At 44.8% G+C, this 23,885-nt stretch overlaps 1 protein-coding gene across 3 annotated transcripts in view; it reads left to right on the top strand.

The window, feature by feature from the left end:
- The window catches only part of UBR2 (ubiquitin protein ligase E3 component n-recognin 2), a 1,393,714-nt gene that overhangs the window by 96,135 nt on the left and 1,273,694 nt on the right, over positions 1-23,885 (top strand). For all 3 annotated transcript variants that reach the window (XM_085612829.1, XM_085612828.1, XM_085612830.1), the window contains exon 3: positions 21,823-21,901. In XM_085612829.1, the coding sequence (XP_085468955.1) occupies positions 21,823-21,901 (79 nt within the window). The remainder of the gene's footprint in view (positions 1-21,822; positions 21,902-23,885) is intronic.

Genomic DNA, 23,885 nt, shown 5'->3' with positions numbered 1-23,885 from the left:
GCGTGAAAGTCTGCACTGCTCCTCATCCTCTCTAATCTCCCATCTGACACATCTCCTGTAGGATACCAGTAGTCGCTGGAATAAAAAAAGGCCTCAAAGCAATGCCCCTCAGTAGCCTACAGTTTTCTCTGAGCCTTTAACAAAACACATGTCAGCAACTGCTTTCCATAAGGCTTCGGACTACAAAGAATGTACACCACGATTGTGTAACAAAACTACGAAAAGAGACTACACTCTAATATGAGTGCTTCCTGTGAAGTGCTTGCACTGTTAAGAGAGCTGATGCCTTTGTGGGATCATGCTCCACGGAGGTTTCATAGATACCAGTGAGATACTGTTCTTTAATGCACCACAATGGACACAGATACCGCAGACTATAAAGCAAGTTGTCTACGTAGCCATGGATGTTTCCTTTTGATATTGTGTCAAAAGGAGAAATCCTTGCCTTGGCGAGGGACACAGACCGTCTCAGTATCCCTATGGTAGCTCCCAACCAAAACATCTGTGATTTGAGACTATTCAACCAAGAGCATCAGCCAGACGTGTTCTGGGGTTAATAGAACTGTAATGGATATTACCATAGCATAGCACTCCAGGGAGCTTCAGTTCATCCTCTACTAGAATAGAACTTAACACACAGCAAAAACATTCTAAACCTTACCATGCAATGCCATGGTTCTTCACTTTTAAAGTATCATTATAGATCAGACAAAAGGTTCAAAACCCACAATGGTAGCAACACCGACCTCATCAGAGTCAAACCTACCAACCTGTTCAGAGAGAGACCAATGCAGTTTGCAATAGCGGGGGAATGCCCCACACCTAGGTAACAGGATTCCCTCTTACCCCTTCATGTGACCCGCTTTTGTAGAGGAAAAGATTTCCACCTTGCAGACTGACACTATCTAAAGATTCTTTTTTAAAGCATTGGTGTTGAATATTGTGTAGAATTCCCTGCTGTGTATTTCACTACTCCACCTCCTGCCATTCCACGTTTTCGCATTAGGGCAGTCTTTACACAGGAATCTACATATTAGCATGCTTCTGCAGCATGGAACCATTCTTTAAGGTGATATGAGGTGTATTGCAAATTCATTCTACTATGAAAAAGGGTTTGAACAGGTATTTGGAATCTTCGTAGTCTGCAAACAACATTGTTTAAAAGACCAACAAGCCAGTTCATTAGGAATTGGGAAGATAAATTCACTCTGAGCCTGGGATCCCTGCAATCCACACTGTGTGATGTCTCCCAGAAAAACATTGGAATGGTGTTCCGTTCCATCAAGAATTATTATCACAGACTGTGACTGGTGCTCCTCTAATAGAATGGTGAGCCCATATGTATCTGCTCCTGTTCAGGTCCCTTGGTCCAGTTAGGAATATCTGCATACTGTAAATCCCTGGGCAGTGTATCTAAACCTGAATACCTTCCCCTTGCCAGTTTGGTCAAATTTTACCCTGATTCATGCAGACAGTGCCACTGTAACCTCCTATTCTATCCCTAGAAGCCCATACAACCTTCAGTCGCTGATAACCACAAATATAGAGCTTACTGTAGTGTACCTCCCAGATGTTAAACATTGAAGCAGATGCCCTCAGCAAGGTGTTTCTGGAGAGCCGCAAGCGAGTGTTATATGACAAGTCTTCGCACAACCTCTTTTGTGACTGGTGATTCAAATAGATTTCTTCACCACTGTGAAAAACAGCATCTTATTCAGTATCTGCATCACCCTTTTCTTTTCTTCAACAGTGTTTTGGTGGAATTTAGGGATCAGCAGGAGCCTAGCATTCCCAGGTTCACATTCTTCATTTTTAATGTTGCTTGGAGGCAGTTCGCCAATTGCAGGGCAACAAGAACAGTTCATCCACAATAGCACCATATCTACAGTTGTTTGACAATAGTAGAAATGCTTATTTCACCAGTAGCTGTTCTGGCTTACCTGCTGCTTATGTACAAGTCCTCTTGTACACGAGCCCTTTCGCTTGAATCATTGCTAGAACCCCCTGCACCCTAAGATGCAATCCTCTGTAGAATACCAGGATACTCATTTTTTTAAATTAGAAATATTCCCTATCGCACACATCTTGAAGATGCTCATAGAGTCAACCAATTCATCAATCTGAATTGCCAGCACCTAGACCATCTGTGCTGGGCTCTTCTCTGTTCCCTGCACTCAGCCAGCCAGACTCTCTTAACCACTTCTCCTTCACCTTCCATAGTGCTTCATCTCTGGTCGTGTTCACTGCATGTGTGTGTACGGTGAAATCATTTTCTGTAAATGGGTCCTTTCTCCAACTGAGATTGAGGGCTTCTTGGCAGAGTGGTCGAAGACCTTGCACTGCTCCTTTTTTTCTGTGCATCACCTCTGGGTTTGAAGAAGTCTTCCCTGTGTTTCTGCAGTTAAGTAATACATGTGTCAGTACAAGTGTAAATTTTCAGCCCGACCGGTCACCAAAATAAGGCAGTTCTGATAAAATAAGCAGCTGCTGTCTTGGTTACGTGAAATCTGAGTGTTGTACCAGCTCTCTACTACTGGTGAAGAGTGCTGGTTATGGGTCGATTTTCTGCTGGCATCAAGCACATGCCACCTAGTGAGACAACCAGGCTGCACTTTTCCTCGGATACTCAGTGCCATGTCTGCAGCCCTGGTCTAGTTGCAGAACATAGTCCTAACAGCAGCTCCTTGGCTCTGTTGCTAGCTAGCCCAGCTACTCGCAACTGCAGCCCCCATGCAGCATCCCCATAACAGCAACCTACTTGGGTCCATACGAGCAATTGGCTTGGTATGACTTGGGCAGTGACGTGATCATTATGTATGCTACACAACTCTGTGCTTTGGGCAGGGGCAGGGTCAGGGTGAGAGGGAAATTGGAAGTTCTCAATCTGTTCTGCTGTATTTGGGATTCAGACTTCAACCCAGTGAGATTGTTGCCACAGTTGCCAGGACACCACCTTCACAGCTGCTTCCTGGTGCCTCATAGGGGTATTGGCAGTTAGGTGATTAGAATATGGCTTCGGAGCTCTGGATAGCCCAACCCCCTGCAACACCCATTTGATAAACTGGTTAGAGAACTTTCTTTGCCTGTTCACCTATCCCATAGATCCCAATATTGCTCATCAAGCGAATGCACTGCAAAGTCAAGGTTCTCAGATCTCATCTGCTTGTCATAGAGTTTTAATGGAAACTGGATCTCCTCTTAAAGCTTTGGGATCGAATTCTAAACTCTAGCCATCCATCTTTGCATAATGTGGCATGGTTCTTGAACTTTCTACTCTTTCAATTGGAAAGAGTGGTGTTACTGGTGTAACACTTTTAAAATGATGGAATTATGATAGAATGCTTGATCTGCAACTGCTCTTGCCTTTATTATTGACTGGTGATTGCTGGTATATACTAAGGACCAGATTTAGAGTTTGGCGAATGGGTACTCCATTATAAACATGATGTCCTCCTTATTACAAGTGTATTATATTGTAATGCCTTTGTAATTAGATAGGTAGGGTATCTTTCTGCCAAATTCTGAATCAGGCCCTCCGTGGTTATAACCATCCCCTAGGCTTAGAAAAGGATTTATGACAATTCTGGATTTTTACACTGTGTTGAAAATACATAGTCACAGTAAGAGATACACGTGCATAGGAGTGGGAGAATATTTTAAGTGTAATGACGATGTTAAGGATTTTTTGTGCATTCATGATTTTTTTGTACTTCTAATGCTTAAACTGAGGTTTTACACTTGATTACACATATATACACTTATACTACTACTGTCTATAAAACAAGTTTCCTATGACATGTAGAAGTGTCTTTTCCCGACCCTTGTTAACGAGGCCTCAATTTGGGAATATCAGCCATGTTTTCCAAAATGTATGTCTGCCACCCAGCACATTTCACTGGTATTCCTGCAGCACACAGTAAAGCAGAGTCATGTTTGTTTATTTCCATTGACATTGTTCTTGCTGTTCTCGAAGAAATCTTTCCTAGCCAGGTCACAGAACTGTGGCTGATGTCAAGGTCCTTCCTGCTACCTCACTGTACCCTGTTCATTCATATTAACTTACTGTTGTTCATGTATCTACTTTGTTCCATCATCTCGGATGACATTAGCATAGAGTGGGCAGAAGCCATATTCATCTAGTGAGATAAAAGGCAATATGGCGTTTGATAGAATAGCGCCCTGATATGCTAAGAATGTAACACTTTTGCTCACATCACAATGATTCTGCAGTTTTAGTGATTTAATATGCCAAAATAGTGTGTATAAACCCTCGATTTCGGGGAAGAGCCAGAAGACTTTCCCAAAAAGCCTTAGATGCTGCTAGGGATGCTGTCCATTTCTCTCTTGAATTTGCTGCTCATTTGAACTTAGAGCATTACAGAGAAGTGCAAAATCCAAATTATTCTATTTGTGAGAGCCTTCATGACAAGTATTCTGTACTACATCATTAGAATTCTGTGATAAAACTCTACATTTATTCCTCTGATTTAGTATGCCGTTATTGAGTTGGCCTTCTTACTTAATTGATTGTATTTTGGTAGTTTTGATGTGTTGGGAGGTGCCTTACCTAGAAGGTATATTGCCTCATGAAGTTGAGGTTTAACACTGTCTTTGATTCATTGAACTGTGTTCGTTCTATTAAGGTAAAGTTTGTCAGTGTCAAATTTTCGGGATGCCCACAATTCTTGGTAGTAGAGGATGGTTGTGTAAAAGCTCGTCCTTTCTGCTTTAGAAATTACCTTTTTGCCATATTGCTATTTTTTGTGGATTTTTTTAGGGTGGATTTTCCACTTGGATTGACTCTGCTAATTATTTGTTCCTGATTTGCAGTGCTGCTCCTGAACAAAAAGGATTGAACGTATGAAATAGGCAGGAGGATTGTGGTGATTGAAAGTGTTATGGTGTGTTAATTGTAGGGTGCCGTGATGGATTAATATGCTGTATGTGAGGTTTTTGGTTATGTGATGTTGATTTTTCGGCTCAGTTGATGGTTTGATCATCATAATTTTGATTTATTATTCCATTTAGTGATTTGCATTTAAGAAAAATTTAGTTTTTAGGTCTCGGCTCGAAGGCTGCGCTTGCGCAGTCTCGATCCGAGATTTAATGACTTGGAGAAGAGGGGCTTGAACCCGCCCCTCTTCTCCCCTGTTCTCCATTGGCTGGCCTCTTGAATGCTGGCCAGCCATTGGAGAAGAGGTCCGTCATTCCGATTAGGCCCCGTACTTTTCGGATTCGGGGGCGTGTTTTTTTCAAGAAGTCTAATTATCTCCTCCAGCCAATGGCAAGAGGAGAACACGCCCCCGAATCCGAAAGCTCCGCTGCCTTTCTCTGAGGCATTTCTGCTTCGCCTCGGAGAAAGGCGGTGGCGTTTCTTTTGGTGGTGCGCATGTCGGTGTTATCTCGTGAACACTCGTTATACTCTCGCAAGACGTATTTGAAACTAGCGACCAGGAGCTGTGGTGAGGGTGGATTGCGTCATGCAGCTGACTATTTTCCACTATCGGGCATACCTCGAGAACGCAGTTATCACACGCGGTCGCCCTTGTTGTCTACCCGCTTTTAAACGGAGGCTATTTTTTTGTACTGTCTTGATTTATGCCCGTGTTTTGCGGCGTTGTAGTCTGTTTCCTGGGTGCACGTGTTGGGGTGTCGTTCTTTGTGCCATCGACATAAGTACTCCCTGAGGACCTTACAAGGTCAGTGGGTGGTAGCCTTTCAGCTCTCGTTTCTAGTTGAGCGGGCGGTCGGAGAAGAGGGTGCCTTTGTGCGTGGCTGTGTTTTTTTTTTGGGGGGGGGGGATGAGAAGAGCTTAACTCATCCTCGATGTTGCTGGAGCGTTTGGTGTTGTGGTCAATGTGTACTGTGAAAAGACGTGCGGGCGTCTCTTTTTTGCCCGGTATTTAGTGTTATGAACACTCATCGAAGGCGGATGCTGACAGGCGTTTTTAAAACTTGTGGTCGAGTTATGGTTGATGTGGAGATTCGTTTCTCGTTAAAAACCTGTTTGGATGGTGGTGATCGCCCAATTGGAGACCGTGGGTGCCTTTCTGCTGAGCTCTTGAGGGCATCGGAAGAGAGCGGCCCTTTCCACTGTGATTAACCGTTCACTTTTGTGCATGAGCGAAGCATTTCCGACCCATGCATGTTTTAACGTTCGATGTGTGTGTTTTTTAGCTTCATCCTGATTTAGTCTTTTTTGTCGCTGAAAACTACTATTATGAGCTGCTTAAACATATGCCCCTTTTTTTGTTGACGTACTTTGGATGGAATTACTGTTGTAAACTTGTATTCTGTTAACGGCGAAAACGCCGATATGAACTTTAAAAGCACTCGATGTGTAGTAGGGGTTTGTTAGGCTGATCAGCAAGTATTAGATCACTATCTTCTCGACTGTAATTATAAATCATGGGGAGTATGACCTTGTCTGGAGGCAACCCGGGATGCCACCAACCCACACATCAAATTTGCCTTTACTCGTATGTCTGAGCCAGTCTAGCCAGAAAACACACCTGGCAAATCTTTTGCGCTACAGACCCAAATGACATACCACAATGGTGCTGTGGGGGAGTCACCAAATATGACTCCTCAACCTACCCAAACAAGCATTTACAATGCAATGGTCTCGGCATCGGTAAAGTTAGAGCTATTGGCATCGTTCATGACATTATTTTTGTTTATCTTTTTGTTTTTAAAACATTTAAAGAAACGCCATTGTCACGAGCAATGCCAATAGCTCTAACTTTAACAATGCCGAGACCGTTGCATTGTAAATGCTTGTTTATTATTGGTTTGTTTGAAATATTATTGTCTAACTTGTTTGCATAAAGATGATGAGTTTTGCGAGGTGCCGTATACACACAGTTATGGATTTTCTGAGCTAACAGGTTTTCGTTTTCGGGGGTTTGAGTGTTTAATCTTGGTTAGTGTTCTTTTGCTTCTTGGTGCATAGGAGTAAATACACTAGCCAAAGGTGGATAGCCGCTGGACGGGAGTCTGCTTTAGTCTGAAAAGAGATTGACAAGTGCAACGGAGGTACTGGTCTTGTTTGTTTTGGCTGTGAGATTTATGTTAGTCTAACTGATTTTCTCCTATTTAGATTGACTGGCCAAGATGTGTTTTGGTTTATTTAATGTGTGTTCATTGAGAAAGACTGTGCAATTGTTTTCTCATTCACAAAGAAGGTGCGCTACGGTTGGTTAGTCAGCCAATAAGTCACGCTGGTATTGGAGAGATGCCACCAGAAAGTCGTGCTGTCATTGATTGGTTGCAGTCAAAGCCACGCTGTGATTGATTGATTGATTGATTCATGTTTGGCATAGCCAAGCTTAGATTGGTTGTTTATCGCTAACTTTTTTGTGTGCAGTTGTTTGATTATTTTGAGTGAGAATAATGGGTGCTGTGTTGAAAAAGCCTCTGGTGTACCTGCTATAGAGGGAGGGACAGAAAATACTGACTGAGGATTCAACCGCATATGAAATGATGACGATTATTAGGTTCTATAAGTGTACTTAGATTTCCGACTGCCATGAATATCTCTTCTGAAAGGCAATTTATGTTAGAGGTTACCTTTAACATCAGAAAACTAGATTTTCTGAGAGAGGCTATGAATGAGAAGAAACCGCTACCTAGACCCACACAGTTTGAGGGATCGAATAAATGGGATCGGATGGCTACAGAGAAGGAGAGAAAGAAAATGAAGAAGCCGGTGAAGAATGAATTTAGGCAGTGGATTAAAGGCAGATGGGATCATCAAAAGAGATGTTTGAGGGAGAATATTGTAGAATGAAGAGTTCTTCCTGCAATAGTCACGAAAGAGAGAGAAGCAGAGTTGAGAACAAGATTCAGATGAGGAGGATAACCTTTAAAATGATCTATTGAATTTCAGACCTCCTCCATACACTGATGGGATCCAGAGACAGGCGCAGAGTTCTGCGGTACCTGATATGGGTGCAGCGGGAAAAGGTACAACTGTACAGTAAAAGGGTTTGAATGCACGTGCTGTGCATCGAGTGCCCCACCTGAGAATACATTGACAATTTTGCCAAGTGCCAGCAGAGATTCAACTGTTGTCTCTCCAGTTTCAAGTGACTCTCTGCTACGGGTCTTTTTTTCCCAGCTCTTTTAGTTGGTTTTACAACATGGTTAATGTTCACAATTATCAAGCAAATCATGTCATTCTAAGGGTGTGGCATCAAAGCCTCCATCCAGTCCTCTTCCTCCAGAGTGCCACATATCCCTCCCAACGCTCTCTCAATTCTGTTATGGAGTCAGGGATATTGTTCAATAGTGTTCTGTATGTCTTCGAGATCCCTTTCTTTATCAAGGGGGAAATTGTGACATGGTCCTCTATAGGATTGTGGTCTGGGGCAGCCTGTAGGTTGTCACAGTGTTGCTCAAGGTCATGGTTTTTGCAAATGGAGAATAGTGCAGGACCTTCGAAAAATAAATAACATAGTGATTCCATGTTGTCCAGTGGCGCATATGCAGCGTGTTGTTCTTCATTCCTCTGCATGAGGATAGTATCTTTTTACATTTCAGTTCCAAAAGAAAGTTCTTGTTTGGTGTTGAATCCCACAGGGGTAAACTGAAAATTCTTAAATTTTTTGTCAAATCCTAAAGAAAGACTTGGAAAGTTTAACTTGCTCTGTAGGTTAGTCCTGGTTGACAATATAGATGGCCTTTTGGTTTAATCTAAGACGAAAGACGATTGTAAACTTTGATACTATTGCACTTTTGAATTTTTTTCCCTACAAAGATGCAGTACTGTAAAAAGAAAGTGATTTATCTTGGCCACCACATTGAGAAAGAGACAAGGAAAGTCTCAAAAGTATGTGTTTCTGCAATTCTAAACATCGGTCTTTCAACCACCCAGATGGAGCTGAGGATGATCCTCGGAATTGTTAGCTAGTGTCGGTGGATTTCAAACTTTTCCTTGATTGCATAGTCTTTAGTAAGGCTGACCCACAATGATATCAGAGATCTGGTACCATTTGATGACAAATGTTTAGTGTCCCTCTAAGTTTAGAGGGAAAAAGTATTAAATGCTCCGGCCCTTGGAATGCCTGATTACAGTTTGAAGTTTTATCTTTCTGTCATGTGAGAGGCAGGTGTGCTCTGTCTATCCTTACTCAAAAGTATGGTGGAGTCATGATACCAATAGCCTACCTGTCAGCTGTGTTGTATCCAGTAGCTGTAGTTCGTCTTGATGTCTGAAAGCATTGCAGCTGTTAGCCTTTCAATTGAGCAAAGTGAAGGAATTATGATGAGACATGTGCTAATTGTATTTGTTCCACAATCAGTTGAGATTTTCCTGACCCGTAGCCAGACTTAGCACATGGCAAACAGTTGTCTGACAATACATGAACAAGTCATAGTGGCAGTTGAGAACATTGTAATTTTCTGAATCCTGCTATGTTGCTTCCTGTTTCAGATAGCAAAGAAGACAAAGGCAGGAGTGATAGTGATGATAATAATAATGATGCTGATGATGAGCCAGAACATGACTGTATTAATTTCACAGAGTTAAGTGCCAAGACTAGACATTAGAGAAGTTGCTCTTAAAATGGCTGGTCTGATTTTCTTTGTAGATGGCCATAGTGGAGCGCTGAATGCTGGGTATTCAGTATGGTTAGTTTTCTGAAATTCTTGAAACGTATCTTCCTGAGCTAAAATCAGCACAATTGGCAAAGTTGATTCCACTAACTAGAGCTTTTTGTCTTGCAGAATATTTGAATGTGACAGTCTATACAGACAGCCAGTATGGTTTTTGAGTGGTCCATGATTTTTGACAAATGTGGTCGCATAGGGATTTTATGACATCCTCTGGAAATCCCATCAGGATTTGTTACAAGCTATACAATAACAAAAAGAAATTGCAGTGTTTAATTGTACTACTCATAAGCCTGTAAAAGACCTGGTGACGCTTGGAAATAAATATGCAGATCTGATAGCGAGATACTGTGCACTTTAGAATGAAGCTGTGAGATCGAATGAACAAATTGCAGTTCAAAAGAGAGAACAAAATGAATCATGTGAGATTTCAGTTGAAAATACAGAGAATGTATATTGTTTCCTATTGAATCCAATACAGACTTCGTTGATTACATTTGAGGGACCTCCAGGGGGAAGTGCCACAGGATGGAAAAAAAAGGTGTGAGATGTTGGGTTTCAAAAAGAATTACCAAGTTGTGAGGATCACTCCTATACCTTACCTGATGTTGAATAGCATGGCCATATACCTACATAGTCAGTCAATTGGGAGGGATGCCATGACTAGGACTTATAATAAGTTCTGGTCAAATTCTAAATTCAGAAGTGTTTCTGAAGATTTGTATCAGAGGTACCCAATTTGTCAAACAAATAATCGGGGAAAAAGGATTGTGGTGCTTATGAATCCTATTTGCAAATCAGAGGGCCCATATATGAAATTTTGAGCGGATTTTATAGAGATGCCAGTTAACAGTGGTCTAAGTACATTCTTAGTACAATGGTTCTGCTCATTCTCTAAATTGGTTGAGGCCTATTCCACCCAGAGACCGGATAGCATGACAGTTGCCAAGCGTTTGTTGAGGGAGTCAATACTCCACATTGATCTGCCGACTTCTTTTGAAACGGATCGTAACTCTCATTTAAAAAAATAACATTTTGAAATGAATCTGTACAGCTCTCCAGATTGATCATTTGTTCCATTGTAGATGTCATCCTCAATCATCTGGTGTGGTGGATAAAAACAAGCTGGCTAAGGTGTGTGCATCTACCAGTCTAAAGAAGCCAGATGGTCTATCCCTTTTCCTGATGAGTATTAGAAATACCCCAGAAACACTTGTCTCACCTCATGAAGTGCTTATGGGCAGAGCAATGAAACTGGCCTACATTCCTTCAGGTACTTTTGTTTCAATTACTGATGACATCATACTAGATTACTGCAGAGGTCTAGTTGATATAGTGAAATCTGTTTTTCATCCGGTGAATTTGCAACAGCATCGATGAAAGCCACCCAGTGCCATCCCTTGGCTTGAGTCCAGGGGATGGGGTTCATAAAAAAAAACGTCAGGAAAAAATGCTTGGCAGAATGGTGGAAAGGCCCATTCCATATTATATTTGTAACTAACACCGTTAAGATGTGTTCTGTAGTCCTGCACTGGATTCATGCTTCTCACACAAGATGCATGATGGTGGTGGATAAAGAAGTAGTGACCACAACCACTGATTCAGAGTCCAGCTCAAATTAGCAGCATGGATCCAGTGGAGTGTGGAAAAGCCTGAAACTGGTGTAGGTGAAGTTGCTAATGAAAGTGAAGATCCTGGTGAGAGTGCCAGCATTAGTTTCAGTTCGAGGGTCAGAGTAAAGAGCTAATCAAAACTCATGAGCAGCTGCAAAAAGTAGTAGTCTCCAAGCTGACCAATGAAGAGCGTCTGTTGAAAATTCGAGTCTCAGTAGCTCCCAGAAGGAGATCCGACCAGTGAAAAGGCATCAGCTGAAAATTCGAGCCTCAGGAGCTCCCAGAAGGAGAAAGCAGATCGTATTGAGTTTAGTTGCTGATTCACATTAAGATACACGTTCATGGGGGGCGTGGCTTGGCGCGCGGCAAGATGGCCGCACTGTAGTGCTGCTCCGCCGGCCGCCGTAACTATCCTACACTATCCTGCTCTCTGGGTGCCCATCGCCTAACGCCCGACTGGAGGACTGACGCTCCGGACGCTGTGCTGGCGGAGACTTCTGTCGGGAGGCAGATCCGTGGTCTGAGGCTGCGATCGGAGAGTCGCGCCGGTCGCGGCGGCCATCTTGGTAGCCGGCTGCGGTGTGCGGAGCAGACGAGGCGGCGTAGATCAGCGGCGAGTTGGGGGCCCTGCGCTCCATACCTGAAGCTGGTGCTGTGTGCGGAGACGACGGAGAGTGGCAGCGACGGCGTTTGACCTGGGACTCCCCTACTGCCGCAGCGGCGAAGACGAGTGGTGGCCTGGCGGATGCGGATGCGGAGGTGAGGTGGGCGGTGCGAGCTGCACGCGAGCTGCCGGCTTCGGACGGGTGAGTGGGCCCTGTGGCTGGCGGCGAGCTCCCCCCCCCCCGTGCCCTGCTCGCGCTGCTGTGCGGGCACACCTGCTGGAGCGACTACGCACGTGGAGTCCACGGAGAAGAGAGGTGACCGTGGGAGCTGCGAGTGGAGGGGGCAGGGCGCGCGGGCTGCCGGCCGCTCAGCGAGATACCCCATTACGTCCTTCGTAGGACCTGGCGCCCTGCAAGGTTCCCTGCCATACACGCCTCTGGAGGGATTGGAGTGCTGCGACTTGTGGGACAGATCTGGACATTTGTGGAGTGCATGCGGCTGGCTTCCCGCGTGGGGCCTGTGGTGTCGCCTGGGGGTGTTGGAGGCGCACGGGCCGACTGGAACTGACTGGTGTGCACGGAGAGGAGTTGTCCTCGAGCCGTCCCCCCCCCCACCCCCCCTCCGGCCCTGGTTGAGTCCTGCTGCTGGCCTGTGTTCTGCTCCCCGCTGCTCTGGGGGTGCGTTGCCGGCCCCTCCTGCCCCCGCTGCTTCACTCGGTCGGGTCTTGACCATGGGCAAATCGGACAAAACACAACCGAGGCTCACGTTCGAGCCCCGCAAAGGGGGGAAACCCTCGCGGCCCGTGACGCCGGACACGGAGCTGGAGTCTGCCGCGCTGGGCCCCACGACTCTGGAAACGACACTGGCGGCGATCCAGGCCAGCCTGCAGTCCATCGATGGCAAAATAGAGGCTCTTAGTGGACGCATGGACTCCATTTCCGCCAGGCTGGACAAGCAGGGGGTGCGCCTGGGCGAGGCGGAACAACGTATATCGGACAATGAAGATGGTCTCCAACAGGTTTCCGATAAGACTGCGGAAATGGCACGGCTGCTGGCGGTGATACAGGCCAAGAATGAGGATATTGAGGCGCGCTCTCGGCGCAATAACGTACGAATCTTAGGCCTGCCGGAGTCCACCAATGTGGGCCGTCTGGAGGACTACATCGAAACGATGATACGAGATATCTGTGAGCCTGCGAATCTCTCCACCATGTTTGCTGTTGAACGCGCCCACAGGTCTTTAAATGCGCGTCCGCCTCCGGGGGCTCCACCGCGCCCCATTATAGCTAGACTGCTGAACTTCAGAGATCGGGACGCACTGCTCCGTGTCTCTCGTCAGAAAACCACGATCACCTATCTGGGGAATGTCCTCTCCTTTTTCCCAGACTTTACTGCCACGGTTCAAGCTGCCCGCAAAGAATTTCTCGGCGTTAAGAAGCTGCTCATGAAGGAACAGGTCCCCTATGCCATGTTATATCCAGCGCGTCTTCGGATTGGCAAGGATGACGCCGCTAAGATTTTCACTAACCCGAAAGCAGCCATGGACCACGCCAAGTCGCTGAGAAGGGGGCGGCAGCCCTCCGCTTCCACTTCCGAGATTGAGGACTGACTGTGGCCCTTTTACTTTGATGGACCGTTGCTGAGTTTGCCCTGGGCCTGATCTACCAGACTGCTGGGGGGCCGACTTGCGTGGGATGCTTACTGGGTTACACATGTTGATACCTGCGATGTACTCGTATTGCACTTGTTCTGACTCATGTGCACCAGTTTGGTGCTTACTCTGGGGCGTTGCAGCGGGTGCAAGTGTTCACATCTAGTAACGGGCATGTCTCAATGCCGTGTGCATGCTGTCTCCGCCAGTTGGATGCTGTGATGCGGCGGGGCGGCTGGGGCTCCCTGGCTGTTTCCCTCATGATGACGTTTCGCCGCTGTACTGGGGGAGATCGAGTTGCACAATGGATGATTGCGAGGCGTTTTTGGATGGTGGGATACCCACGGAGAGCATTAGCCACAATATGGCGGCCCCTCCCCAAAAGACTGGGAGGTATTCGCAGCCAACACGTTCCCCCGATGGGTGCTCCCCACCTTTCTTTGGTATTGCTACCTCAGGGGTTTGTTTTTGGTTTTGTTTTTGTTTTTCTGTGTGCGAAATTGGGGTTTGTCTTTGGCAAGGTTGGGTTGCTGAAGTGGGTGGGGGGTGGGTGTTCAATACAGTTCCGGATGCGATTGGGGACGTCAATTGATGTGCCTGCTGAGAAGATGAAGCGAGATGCGTGTTGTGATGCGGAGCGTAGTGTGGCGGTAGGCTCTGGAGCTGTGCTGGTGCATACAGACAATGGGTGACGACTGCCGATGCCTGACTTGGAATGTCCGTGGGCTTAACACCCCCAAAAAAATACGTCAAGTGTTACACTACTTAGACAGGCATAACATTCAGATTGCACTACTGCAGGAGACGAATCTGACTAAACATACAGAGACTGCGATGGCTCACAGATGGGCGGGGTTTCGGCTCGCTTCCTCATACTCGGCTTATGCGCGGGGAGTGGTTATACTGGTCAAAAAGGGTATCCCATTCCTACCAACACACACCGCTACTGATTCAGAGGGACGCTGGGCGGCAGTGCAGGGCAGGCTGGGCATGACTTATGTCACGATCCTGAATATATACGGTCCAGTAGTGGATGACCCACTCCCCTTTACACAGATGCTTGCTAAGGTGCGCTCCTGGCCGGAGGCTGCGGTGCTATGGGGAGGTGACCTCAACACACATCTCAACCCCCAAGTTGACAAGTCTAACCCGGCGGGAGCTCGCACGCTTAAAGTGGCTCAGTGTGTCCGTGAAGCTATGGCGGAGATGGGGCTGGTGGATGTCTGGAGGTTGCGGAATGAGCAGGCTTGCATGGGTACGCACATCACACCGGCCCATAACAGCTGGTCCCGGCTGGACTACTGGCTATTGAGTGAGGAGACAAATAGATAGGTGATCGGTGTCAACAATCTGCCGCGCACACTATCGGATCACAGCCCGGTATACTTACATCTGCGAATCCCTACTAACCCACACCGACCCTTCACTTGGCGCTTTCGAGCGGAGGCACTGCGGGATCCTATATACACAGACACCATTAGGGAGGCCATCGTGAACTACTTCACTGAAAACACAGGCTCGGTGTCTAGTCAGGCGTCACTATGGGAGGCGTTCAAGGTAACGATTCGGGGGGTCTGCATTAGCACCACCGCCGGTATTCTGAACGATCTTAGGGGGCAGCTCGCAAAAACTGAGAAAGCTCTTGAAGGGTTGGAGCGGGACTACTACGCAGCGCCGTCCACGGCGGTGCTTGCACGCATTCAAACACTGCTTACGGAATATGAAAAGCTAGCCGACACAGAAATAAAATACAGGGGGAAGCGGCACGTGGCTAGGGCGTATGGGGAGGGAGGACGACCCGGCAGGAACTTGGCCGCTAAGCTGCACTTTCGGGCAAATCATCAGCAGATTGACAAAATAGTGGATGCCGCCGGTAATGAGCACTTCAGGCCACAGGCTATAGTGGATCAATTTAAGGACTGTTACAAGACACTCTATACCACACAGGGTGAGGTGAACGGGGCGGACTTGACAGACTACTTATCGGACATAGCATGTGCGTGGCTCTCCAACTCCCATAGGGAATACTTCTCCCTGCCTATAGACGTGAACGATATCCGCGACGCCATCATGTCTCTTCCCAACAATAAGGCCCCAGGGCCTGATGGCCTATCGGCCGAATTCTACAAGGCGTACATTGATCTACTTGCCCCGCACATTTTGGAAATGTATGCTGAGGCACATGAGGCCGGCATCCTGCCCCCGTCTTTGCGACAAGCCATGATTATCACTCTCCTCAAAAAGGATAAACCATCATCCAGTTGCGACTCCTACCGTCCTCTGTCGCTGATCAATCTAGATGCAAAAATACTAGCTAAGATTCTAGCCACAAAAATGCAGCCCCTGATGAACTGTCTGGTGCTCCCAGATCAGTCCGGGTTTATACCGGAAAGGTCCACCTCCCATAACTTGCGGACTATTTTCTCCATGTTTCATATCCTCAATCCTGAATTATCGGCAGCCGCTGTTATGCTGGACGCGGCCAAAGCCTTCGACTCCGTGGAATGGCAATATATGTTTTGCGTATTACGTAGGATTGGTTTCCCAGAGGTCACGTTACGGTGGATCCAGCTCTTATACACTGATATATCGGCGGTGGTGCGAGTAGGTAACCACACGTCGAGGCCATTAAGGATTGGTCGAGGTACTAGACAAGGGTGCCCTCTGTCCCCTCTCCTGTTCGCCTTGGCCCTTGAGCCACTGGCTTGCAAGATTCGGCAATGTCACAGGGTGGCCGCCCTAAATTTCAATCTCCGGCCGGTGGGCATATCGATGTATGCCGACGATATGGTGTTGTTCATTAGAGATCCCCAGACACACCTATCTCCGGTACTCCGGGAATACATTAAATTCGGTTTGTACTCCGGACTTGCGATCAATTGGGACAAATCGGTTTTCAATCCGCTTACGATGATCACGTCACAGCCCCACATGGAGTATCCCTTGATTTGGACGACGGAACCAGTGAAATATCTCGGGGTGTGGGTCCACCGTGATCCTGCGGTGGTGATCCGGGAAAATTATGGTAGGGCATATGACGCACTAGTGCAACAGGTGGACGGATGGCTGCGCCTCCCCTTGTCTCTGGCGGATCGTATCGCTGTGATAAAAATGGTTGTTCTCCCGCGCTTCCTATATTTATATTGTAATATTCCGATTAGGCTGACCCAACAATTTTTCATAACGCTGCGTGCCCAACTACTGCGGTTAATTTGGGGTGGAAGACACCCTAGGATTAGCTGGAAAACGTTGACTTTATCGTATGACAGGGGGGGCTTTGCGGCGCCGGACTTCTATGTATACTACCTGTGTGCACAGGCGCAATATGCGTATTTTTGGTATAGACCGCATAGCTTTGTCCCACATGTGGCGGTGGAAGACGGGGACGCCCATCCCACCCCACTTAGAGGTATACTAACGCATACTGTCCGGCACACGCCGCGCACTGAGATTAACACATTGGACATGACTATTGGGGCCTGGCAGGCGATTGGACGTAGAACGCAGAGACTACCGTTATATGCGCCGGCGTTGCCATTGGTGCACCACGCGGCCTTATCAGTTGCGCAGGAAGCTGGCCCTCTCACATCACTTAAAGAAGCGGGTATAACACATATGCAGGACCTTTACACACAGGGCCGTTATCTAGAGCAGAGGGACTTGGCATACATACAGAACCCCACACCCCTGTTTGTGTACACTTGCCACCGTCTCAGGCGGGCCATGAGAGATCACTACCCCTGTTTCCCCGCTGAACCCCCCACACTTAAAGCCCTGCAGCTGCTGCTGGTGACCCCGTCCAGGAAGAAGCTAATCACAAAATTATACAGAGCAGTACAGGAGGAGACGGTTCATGGTCCCGATGGTAGTTTAGCAAAATGGAATGCTGTGCTGGTCCCCCAGATATCAACTGAGGACTGGGAGCGAATTTGTCAGCTAACGGGCCGCCTCACCCCTAATGGTAACTTGCGTATAATCCACTTCAAGTACTTACATCAAATATACCATACCCCGTCCAGACTGCACAGAATGGGGTTGAGGGAGTCGGATCGTTGCAGACGGTGCAGGCAGGGGGCTGCGGACTTTCTGCATCTTGCGTGGGGCTGTGGGCCAGTGTCTGAGTACTGGAGAGAGGTGCTACATCACATTCACAAAATGACTGGCGCTGAGCTTCCGTGCGAACCCGCGGTGTGTCTGCTGACCTCCGTGCCTCAGTTGAGGGGTTTGGTGGGCAGGTTTGTGGGGGTTGCCCTTCTGTTGGCCAAGCGGCGCACCCTGTTTACATGGGACAGTGCAGCTAAACCAAAGGTGTGTGGATGGTTGTCGGACATGGTATACTGTCGGGAAAACTTAGAACTGTATGCAGAGGAGCTGCCCGCCACCTCCAGACCCAAGGATATCTGGGAGCCGCTCAGACGCTTTCTTGCTGAGGCGGCACTGAATGAGGCTGATTGAATATTGTTTGATCTCCTTCTGTGCCTAGGTAAATTAACAAGGTGGTGGCTACTAGTTGGTCGGTACTGCGTGCCTGCCGCAGGACGTTTGCTGTATTTTAGCAGTGCACTTTGTGTTCTGTGATTAGCCCAGAACTGTAATGTTGTTACAATGTTTTATGTTTGTCTGTACGCCGATCACAGACGACGGCGAGATGTACCATGCTTTAAAATAATAAACAGATTTAAAAAAAAAAAAAAAGATACACGTTCATCAGTAAGTGGGGAAGATTCCGCAGTAGTCATAATTTAAGCTACAAGAGTCGAGATGCCAGTGAAGAGAACTTGCAAAGGAAAGCACTGGCAACATAAAAGAATAAAGACAATCGAAGAAGAACCTGAAGTAATTGAAATTGACTTGGAGAGCAGTGAAAGTGAGTTGCCAGTTGCTAAAGACCAGCAAGAAAGAGAATTTGTAACAAAGTGCACTTCCCTGCAATGGGCATATCTAGCATATGTGTCTGAACAAGGAGAGACAGATACAGAGATTGGCAGTCGAATAAACTGTTGCCATTTCATTTTTGGAAATCAACTAGAAGAAAACCCACCTTGAACTGTGGAAGAAAAGTCTGACGGTGGTGAATCAGTTCTGAACTTTGCAAAAGATACAGAAAAGAGTTTAGGAAAGTGAACTTTATGAAATGACCAAAAGAGCTGAGAAAGAAGTTTCTTTTTATTTTGATTATTACATTGAAAAAAGGAGAGATGTTTTATTATTGTTTGAAAGAAAGAAGAACGTTTTTGCTGATTTGGGAAGTTTCACATTCCTTTTAGTCGTTGGTCACAATAGAAATGGCACATATATAGTTAATGCTGCAAAATAGCTTGCTTGATCTCCTTGATTGTCACACTAATAGTTTTAGTCGTTGACACAAAGGGAAAGTTTGGTTACTGGATTTTATGACCGTATCTATACTAAAATGTTGGGTGAATATGTGGACAAGTGGAGGGAAAGAAGTGCTTGGTGTGCACTTTTCTCCCTTCTTCTGCAGGCAAAGGTGTGCTCTACTTATAACTTCCGGTTTCTTATGGACGGGCCATGTTTGTTCGTTTTTTCAATAAACGTGGGTTTTTAATGCCATATATGTTGGATATTAACGTTTCGCTGGGAAATCTAGTTGTTTCCGAAGATGCTAAAGATGGGGTGAAATATGGTACGTTTCTGAATACAGTTGCACATCCTAATCATGTTAATAAGACTAAAATAGAGTAAAGAAGAGCATGAGTGTGTTGGGGAATATAATGAAGGGAGATTTAAAATAGTGAGAGATTGGAAAGATGAGAAGAAGATAAAAGAGCAGATTATCACTGAGGAAGAATTTAGACTTTCGAAATTGCATCCAGGTTTGTGAATAGAGCATGGGAGAAAGAGTGGCTGTGTATGGTGTGTTGTGAATCTACAGGGGTTAGAACAATAAAATATTTGCTGATAGTGAGTTTGAAAGAAGTTATGATGTTAGTGGTGAATTCCTGGTTGCTGAAGAACCAATTCTGAGGAGGATTTATTATGTGTTTGGCAAGACTGCTTACTTCAACCTGCCAAGTAATTGGGTGAGTTCCTGCTATTTAGCTTTAGAAATTCCTTGCGTCTATCATGTAAGTGGGATGAATGATGAAATGTATTTGAAAAGAGTGAGCTATATTTTTGTTGGCAGTTATTATTAGATATATTGGGAGTTATGATTCCATCTATAGGTGTCGATATGAATGGCATGAAGGTTAGAAGGTTTTCTATGCTTGTGGACTGGCTTGCTACTAATACTGCTGGTGCCTTAACACATGAATTCTGAACGAAAAGTGATGTGAGCAATGAATATGCAATACCGCTTAGCACTAGATTTCCTTCTCCTGCAGTGTTTGCAGGGTTTTGAAAGTTAAGGAGTGCTGTATCTTTAGATCCAATAACAGTAGAGTTATTCATTCTATGTTCAAAATATTACTAACATTTCCTGTGATGTCCAAGGTTTAGAGGAGCATGGCTTGTGGAAAACAGTAGATACCTGGGTTAGTTAGTTAGGAAAAGGGGGTAATTAAGGCTGATGAATAGTTCAGTAGTTTGGTTGGTGGTATGTTTAGGTTGTTTTTAACACCTGATTATTGTGTTAATTTGTGCAATTGCTTTTCTTGTGCAAATTTTCTGAGTTGCTGTTTTTAAAACCTGGGTATGAGTAGAGAAGAAGATTGTATAAGAGAAGGTGAGACGAATTTGAAATGTATGAGGACACAGATTGTGTTATGAATCAGCTAAAATGAATGAAAGAATCACCCTGGAAGAAGCAGAAAGTGATGCAGATTGTATTTAATTTGCTTGATTAATTAGATTAATGGTGGGTTTTTAGTGATTAGAATAGTCATGGGGTGGAGAATTTAAGGATTTTTGTAAATTCAGGTTTTTGTGAATGATTAACAACTTTTAAAATGTGGTTTTACATTCTATTTCACATGTACACACTAACATAGTACTATTGTTTCATTTTTTTCCTGCAGCACTCAGTCAAGCAGTCATGCTTGTTTATTTCCATTGACCGTGTTTTGCTGTTCTCATAGAAATCTTCCTAGCCTAGTCACAAAATTGTAACTTATGTCGAGTTCCTTCCGCTAGCTCCCTGTACCTTATTTGTTCATAATAACTTGCTTTTGTTCTTGTATCGACTTTTTTTCCTATCATCTCCCGATAACATTAGCATAGAGTGGGCAGAACGAATATTCATATCGTGGGATAGCGCTTAGGTGCAAAGGCAATCAGATGTTTAATAAAACTGTGCTCTGATGAATGTAACACTTATGTTTGTCGCGATGATTCTGCAGTTTTATTGATTTAATATGCGAAAATAGTATATATAACCCTCGATTTTGGGGGTGAGCCTGAAGACTTAGATGCTGCTAGGGATGCTCTCCATCTGCTGCCCTTTTGGAGTTAGAATATTTTTGATTTTGCACTTCTCTTCAATGTTCTATTTTCTGGGACCCTTCATGGCAATTATTCCGTACTGCATCTTTTGAATCCTGTAATAAAACCCTTAAATTTATTCAGCTGGCTTTCGAATACAATTATTGAATGGGGCCTTTTACTTATTTGATTGCATTTTGGTACTGTTGATGTATTTGGAAGTGCCTTACCTTGAAGACATAATGCCTCATGAAATTAAGGTTTAACACCATCTTCGATTAATTAAACTGTGGGTATTCCATTAAAGTAAAGTTTTGGGGTGTCAAGATTTCGGGGTACCCGGCGCACACAATATTTACATGTAGTTCACCCCTAGCACAGTAACTTTCAATTGTATTGTTCCTGAACAGATGTAGCTGAGCTGATTTTTATGTATTTTTGTACTACTCTTAATTTACAACTGGTATTTTGAATTGAAATACATTTGAAATTATTCATATTTTATGTTTATAAGTTTTCTTGTGATGCAGATTTTTTTAACCTAAATAATATTTGCCATGAATTGAATATATTAATTGCCAAGAATACATAAGAAACACTCACTCACTCTTTGATAGTAGTGTCCGGCTCTAGAGGAAAAAGGGACTTAAGAAGTGCACAATGCCGTGGAACATACCATGCTGAAAGTTGTTGTTGCGTTGGGGGGGGGGGCGGTTGGGGGGAGCCTTATAAAATATGCTGATTTTGTGGGCCCTTGCTGATTCTTTATTGGAAGAGAAATAGGTCGCCCCCCAGAAACGGGACTAGACATTATTGCACTATTTAAAACTACAAAATATACTAAAAAGATTAAAATAAGTAGTGTGTTTTTACAATAATCGAACCGTTTAGTAATGAACATGTACAGCAAACCCACTAACTGCAACTTTTTGTGTGTGTGTTTGTTTTCTTTCACAGAGATTGTGCAGTTGACACCACCTGTGTGCTTTGCATGGAGTGCTTTTTGCAAAGCGTCCATAAAGAACATCGATATAGGGTGGGTAATGTTTTTTGCTTTGCAAGATAAGTCTGCAGTGCTCATAAGTGTTTGTTGTGGTAATTGTGCAAAATGGAAAAATAAAGTGCTCTCAGTTTGCGGAATTGCGTCTTTGCACGGCTGTGCTCCTAGCCGTGCACTGGGTAACTATATACCTAACCGAAGCATTTCTGGCAAAAAAGCATGATGTTTAGCTTGTGAGAAAATGCATCGGTCATCTAAGAGTAGAACCACATATTTAAAGTGTGGTGATACGTAAGAGCTGTTATAGATCTAATTATCTTTATTGTCTTTTTAATTCCCATTTGGCCCAATGTGACAATTAGGCAATGACAACATACTTCAGCTTTCGTACATTATTGTCGCTTTTCTATTTTAAGTAAGTCGAGGGGGGAACATCGAGCAGTGCCAAGTTAAGTGACATGTTGCTGAGCTTAGGTCATGGTGCGACAATTTTAAAGCAGTCATTGGCCGCTAGTGACTTTTTGTGAATCCTTAAAATATTTGATAGTGAATGTTTTGTGAAATGTTATCATTTGGAGAAACAGCACGAGGAAAGCATTTTGATCTGTAAAGGTTCATAAAAAGAAATAGGCTGCTGAATGTAACATGGCATTTCCTAATATTGGTAAATTGAGCAGTATGACCACACTTCTTTGTTATGGCCTGATGCTTGTTTAAAGCGCCTTGAAGGAGGACGTCTGTGTCTCATCTGCCCCATCTAAGTCCAGTTTTTCAAAATTTCTCGTTCAGATTTTTGGACATGTGGGTCTAAGTAAATATTTGTCCTGAAAAACTGGAGGACGCCTTGCTCTTTAGATGTCCTAGACAGGTACCTGCAGTCAGTGTTACCTGCAGAGTTCTCTAAGGGCACCTTTATATCTTCATTTCTACGCATGGCCATTTAGACACAAAGCAACCGTGCTGTAGACCTGGAAGACAAACCTGGCTGAGCAGCTACTGCCAGGTATCCGAACCTGAGGACTTGTGTTTGATTCAAATTCCCAAAGAAATCTGTGTGCCTTAAGGCTTACTCTTTTTTTTTTTTTTTTTTTAATTAAGCCCTGTGTGCAGTGCCCCACATGCGATCCTTTGAGCGAAATACCTACAGTAGACCTAGAAATTCCTGGTTTGTGTCTATGAATATATTCTTCCAGATTATTGCAGTTTTGTTGAATCAGATATCAAAGTCTTTGAAGTAAAAGAACTTACTTTGAACTTTGACCTTGCCTTCTTTCCATAAAAAAGGATGTGCTTCAGGGTCTGTGGCTTACAGGCCTCTTTGAATGAGAAACAAGTAGAGGAAAACCTATCACCTGAGAACCTCTGCAATATTGATAAGGCTGTTAGCGAAGGAGGCACACTTTGTATGCGACATTTATGCAGCTTTCAGATCTGTGGAATGTGAGAACCATATGGATCAGTGGGACTGAGCAGTATCATGGCACTGGCTTTGGCCTGAAGTTGATACTTACATTCAGGACAGAGCTAAGCGTGGTCACTAGATCTGTATTTTTCAAGGGACTGACCATCACAGGACAGTTTCCTAGCACTACTCACTTTTAACATCCATCTTGAGTCATCTGCATCCAGTTCTAAAGTTCCCAGTTTGACTTCTTTGCAGATAATGCCCAGATCTTGCTACGGCTAGATTTAGGGTGACAAACCTCCTTCCAGATCACTAAGACGCTATTTCCATCCAGAACTTTCGTGCACCTAATGCATTCCTGGTTTTGTGGTCTTGCATAGCTTCCATTGAATTAATTAGATTAACACACAGACAAACGATATGTAGATCAAAAATTCTGGATAGAGGCAGTGTCTGTAATGACCTTGCAGTGATCACCATAGCTAGATTTGGGGTCAAAATGCAGCAATCTAGGGATGGGCCAGGTCCACGAGTATAATTTCTCTGGCTAGCTGCAGCTTTTATTGATCCAGTGGAGCGAAATATTAACTTAAAGGTGCTGTGCATGACAGAAAC

Source organism: Triturus cristatus, chromosome 6 (assembly GCF_964204655.1).
Source record: "Triturus cristatus chromosome 6, aTriCri1.1, whole genome shotgun sequence".
In the NCBI taxonomy this organism is placed as follows: Eukaryota; Metazoa; Chordata; class Amphibia; order Caudata; family Salamandridae; genus Triturus; species Triturus cristatus.
The sequence above is the reverse complement of the archived record's forward strand: the minus strand, read 5'-3'. Positions and strand labels throughout refer to the sequence as shown.